Source organism: Dendroctonus ponderosae, unplaced genomic scaffold (genome assembly GCF_020466585.1).
Source record: "Dendroctonus ponderosae isolate FM_Combo_2020 unplaced genomic scaffold, Dpon_F_20191213v2 Dpon_F_20191213_5, whole genome shotgun sequence".
Classification (NCBI taxonomy): Eukaryota; Metazoa; Arthropoda; class Insecta; order Coleoptera; family Curculionidae; genus Dendroctonus; species Dendroctonus ponderosae.
In genome coordinates this window covers 12,043,294-12,046,734 of record NW_026018715.1, presented here as the reverse complement: position 1 = coordinate 12,046,734, position 3,441 = coordinate 12,043,294, and the positions used below count along the sequence as shown (strand labels likewise).

At 33.2% G+C, this 3,441-nt stretch overlaps 1 protein-coding gene across 5 annotated transcripts in view; it reads right to left on the bottom strand.

Moving 5' to 3' along the window:
* The window catches only part of LOC125504487 (ecdysone receptor-like), a 78,748-nt gene that overhangs the window by 26,943 nt on the left and 48,364 nt on the right, over positions 1-3,441 (bottom strand). Inside the window, exon 5 of one of the 5 annotated variants that reach the window (XM_048666559.1) lies at positions 2,934-3,010. The exons of the other annotated variants lie outside the window; for them this stretch is intronic. Within the exon in view, the coding sequence (XP_048522516.1) occupies positions 2,949-3,010 (62 nt within the window). The 3' untranslated portion in view covers positions 2,934-2,948. Of the gene's footprint in view, positions 1-2,933; positions 3,011-3,441 lie in introns of those variants that run through there. 5 annotated transcript variants of the gene reach the window in all.

Here is a 3,441-nt window from a genome sequence, read left to right as displayed (position 1 = left end):
ATTTTTTTGTAAAATAATGTTTTATATCAAAAAGGCCGGTTTTTATCGCTCTATCCAGCAGTCTCATTCAGAGGTCTGTTACTCTAACGATTCTCTCAGTATGAGGCAAATTTTAACCGCGGTTTCGAAAAAATGGACCACTCTTGCATTCTGGCATTTCCTGAGATAACTAAAAATTTTTGTATAATAATGTTTGATATTAAAAAAGACGCTCTTTATCGCTCTATCCAGCAGCCGCAATGGGCGCTCTGTTACTCTAACGATTCTCTCAGTATGGGAAAAAATTTAACCGCGGTTGTGAAAAAATGGATTACTTTTGTTTCCTGACATTTCCTGAAAAAATTTTGTAAAATGATGTTTTATATCGAAAAGGGCGCTCTTTACCGCTCTATCCAGAAGTAACAACCAGAGCTCTGTCACTCTAACGATTCTCTTAGGATGAGGCAAAAACCAAATGCTTTTTTATCATGAATTTTTCAAAACCAGATTTGCACTTATCGAATTTTGCACAGAATAAAACACATTTAAAAAAAAACGTACACCCTTGCCTCTTTTCCATCAAAATCAAAAAATATACTCAAAATGCAAATTTGTATAAATTGTCTATTTGACCAACAAATGATGCAAATCATTTATTTTTACGATCCATTTAATTTACGAATTTGGCAACAACTAAATCCTGAATTGAAAATTCTTGAAGATTTTTCTTCAACTCTCGTCTTTTTATCATCATGTGATGTAATATGTCCTTACGCATGCGGAAGAAGTGTTTTACCAAATTAAAGTTGCAGTTTATAGCTGTTTCTTCCCTCATCTTTCCTCGTTCGTTTCCTCCAAACAAGCAAAGCAAATTTGACTGCTTAAATGAAAAATTCAACAAAACCTTCTGCAGGACTTGAGCATGAGGAAATAGAAGAATGACACAGCAAGTATTTGCAAAACCTGAAAACTAAATTATTACAAAGAAAGAAAAGACAAGTTCAACTCAGACGATTATAATATCACTGGATGAATTAGCATCAGAACAGGCAGCGAAGAAAAATCATCAGAGCATCAAAAGACTAAAGAAAAAGCGAATAATCGCAACCTGAAACTTTTTTTTTGAATCCGATCTATTTCTATAAAACGCGTCCCGTTTTCTTCGACTGCAATCTTTCAGAGAAACATCAGTTAAAGCGCGTTCACAAAAATTATGTTAATGTTCTTCTACAAATCCCGATGTTTATTTCTCATGCTCGAAAGAAAATCATATTTATTGCTTGTCATTGAAAGTGACAGTGTACAAATTGCGGTCTTGGTGAAAAAAAGCGGCCGCGAGGAACGTTTTTCTGTAATTCTTGCCTTGAATTAGCTTCGCGTTAGATTTTGATTTATTCGTCGACTGTCTACTATGTGAGGTAATTAATAATTTTTCGTTCCGAAACATCGACGGTTCCAATGGATAATTGACGATCCTTTTCAGTTTAGAACTTGAGTTTTTTCTGATTTTTTATCAGTTCATTTGCTTGTTCTTACATAATCAGCTTCAATTGTTGGAACAATGGAAACACTGTTCTTTCGATTAAAATTGAAAAGTTTTTTCTACTGACACTTCATTTAAGTTAAATGGTGAAACACTTGGAAGGTTCTCGCGCCAAGTCCTACTGGAAAATTGATCGCTTATTCCACGAATTTTCCATTTCGAAATATCAATTAGATCCTGTCAAAATATTGCAAAACGCCTTGGATTTTTGCCTTAATTCCAGCTTGTTTTCGGTACATCTTTCATGCGGCGTCCAAATTGCTTGCACCGTCGAAATTAACAATGTTTATTCGCGTTTGACAGGGCGAGTGGTCTATAAATAAGGCTTTTTTCCACCAAATTTATTTGGGAGGAATTTTTACTTTTTTCCTGTCATTAGCGCCCCGCATCTCTGTTGTTTATCGACCGTATTTTTTTCGACGACACATCGTTAGCGAACGAGAGACGAAATGATATCTGCCCGATATTCTCGACTAAAAATACATGTTTCCGAATTATTTTTATTTTCGCCCAAGGTAATTTCGGATGTCTGATGAATTGTATGTATGTAAGTTAATGGATGGAAGGCGACAATCTAAAAACAAGGATGATTCAAAATGAGAGATAGACAAACACTTAAAGCATGAAGTTAAACAAGCAAAAGAGAAAATGACTAAAGGAACAGTACGAAGAGATAGCATGACTGTTTTAACAAAGGGATAACTTATGCTGATAGGAGAAAAAAACAAAGACCTGGCCACCTGGATTACAGAAAACAACGACCAAACAACAGAAAAGAGAACGAGGAAGAATGGAAACAGCAAGAAAAGCGTTTCAGAGATTGAAGACAATCCTCTTTGAAATGTGGTGTTAGAGTAGGATACTTAAAATATCATCAGACAGAAAGAAGAACAAACTTGGAAGTACTTCAAGAAATGGGTAAAGAATGTGAAGCAATCAACTCCATAAATGCAACAAAATTACAATACCCAGGTAGCAAAATATATTCGTACAATATTGGCTATTTGCAACATACTGGATGGCTCAATATTGTTAATAATTATTGCGCCAATATTGAAAGGTGAATATATATATTTCTTTTTAATTAAAATCGGATATAAGAACATGTTGTGAGTTTTTAAAACTTACATTCACGTGTATACAAGTTTTAAAAACTCATAACAAGTTCTTATTATCCGATTTTAATTAAAAATAAATATATACATTCACATCTCAATATTGGCGGACAAACCTCTGGAGTTTGGATCGATTCTCCGACTAACATTTTCTCTTCAAATTTAAATGAATATTAAGATATTGTATGACTGCAAAAGAGATTTTAAATTAATATTCAACCCTAACAATGACATATTATTTTCAATTATTTTTTTGTGAGGAATCAGAATATTAAATAATGCACATATTAATTGAACAATACCCACATATATTAATTAAATAACAAACATTTTTTATCATACGCACATCTTATTTTTGTCCTGATATCGGTTCCTAGAAATAAAATAAACTCAGTTAGATTTTACTAAAATTGCAACACAAATAATGGCTTTTTGTCTACTTGTATGAAACCATTATTAAACAAAAAAAAAACTCGCCGGCCTGGACTTTCTTCCACTCTCTCTATCTCCAGCACTAGTCAGGGAAAATCCGATATATTTTCTGATATCTAAGTCGGTTAACATATAAGGCATCATTAGAAGCTTCATCACTCTGAAGTTCTAACCCATAGCTTTCAGAATTAGTGTTTTCACAATTGCGAAAATTGGGTTTATGCTTTTTAGCAATAGCTTCTTTCTCAAGTTGCCTTTTTATATACATCAATTTTTTTCGATCACGATGACCTGAAATTGATATTACATTGTGCTACAATATTCAGACTTTGTATATGTTCTACAAGTACATGTATTTTTACAGAAAAAGAA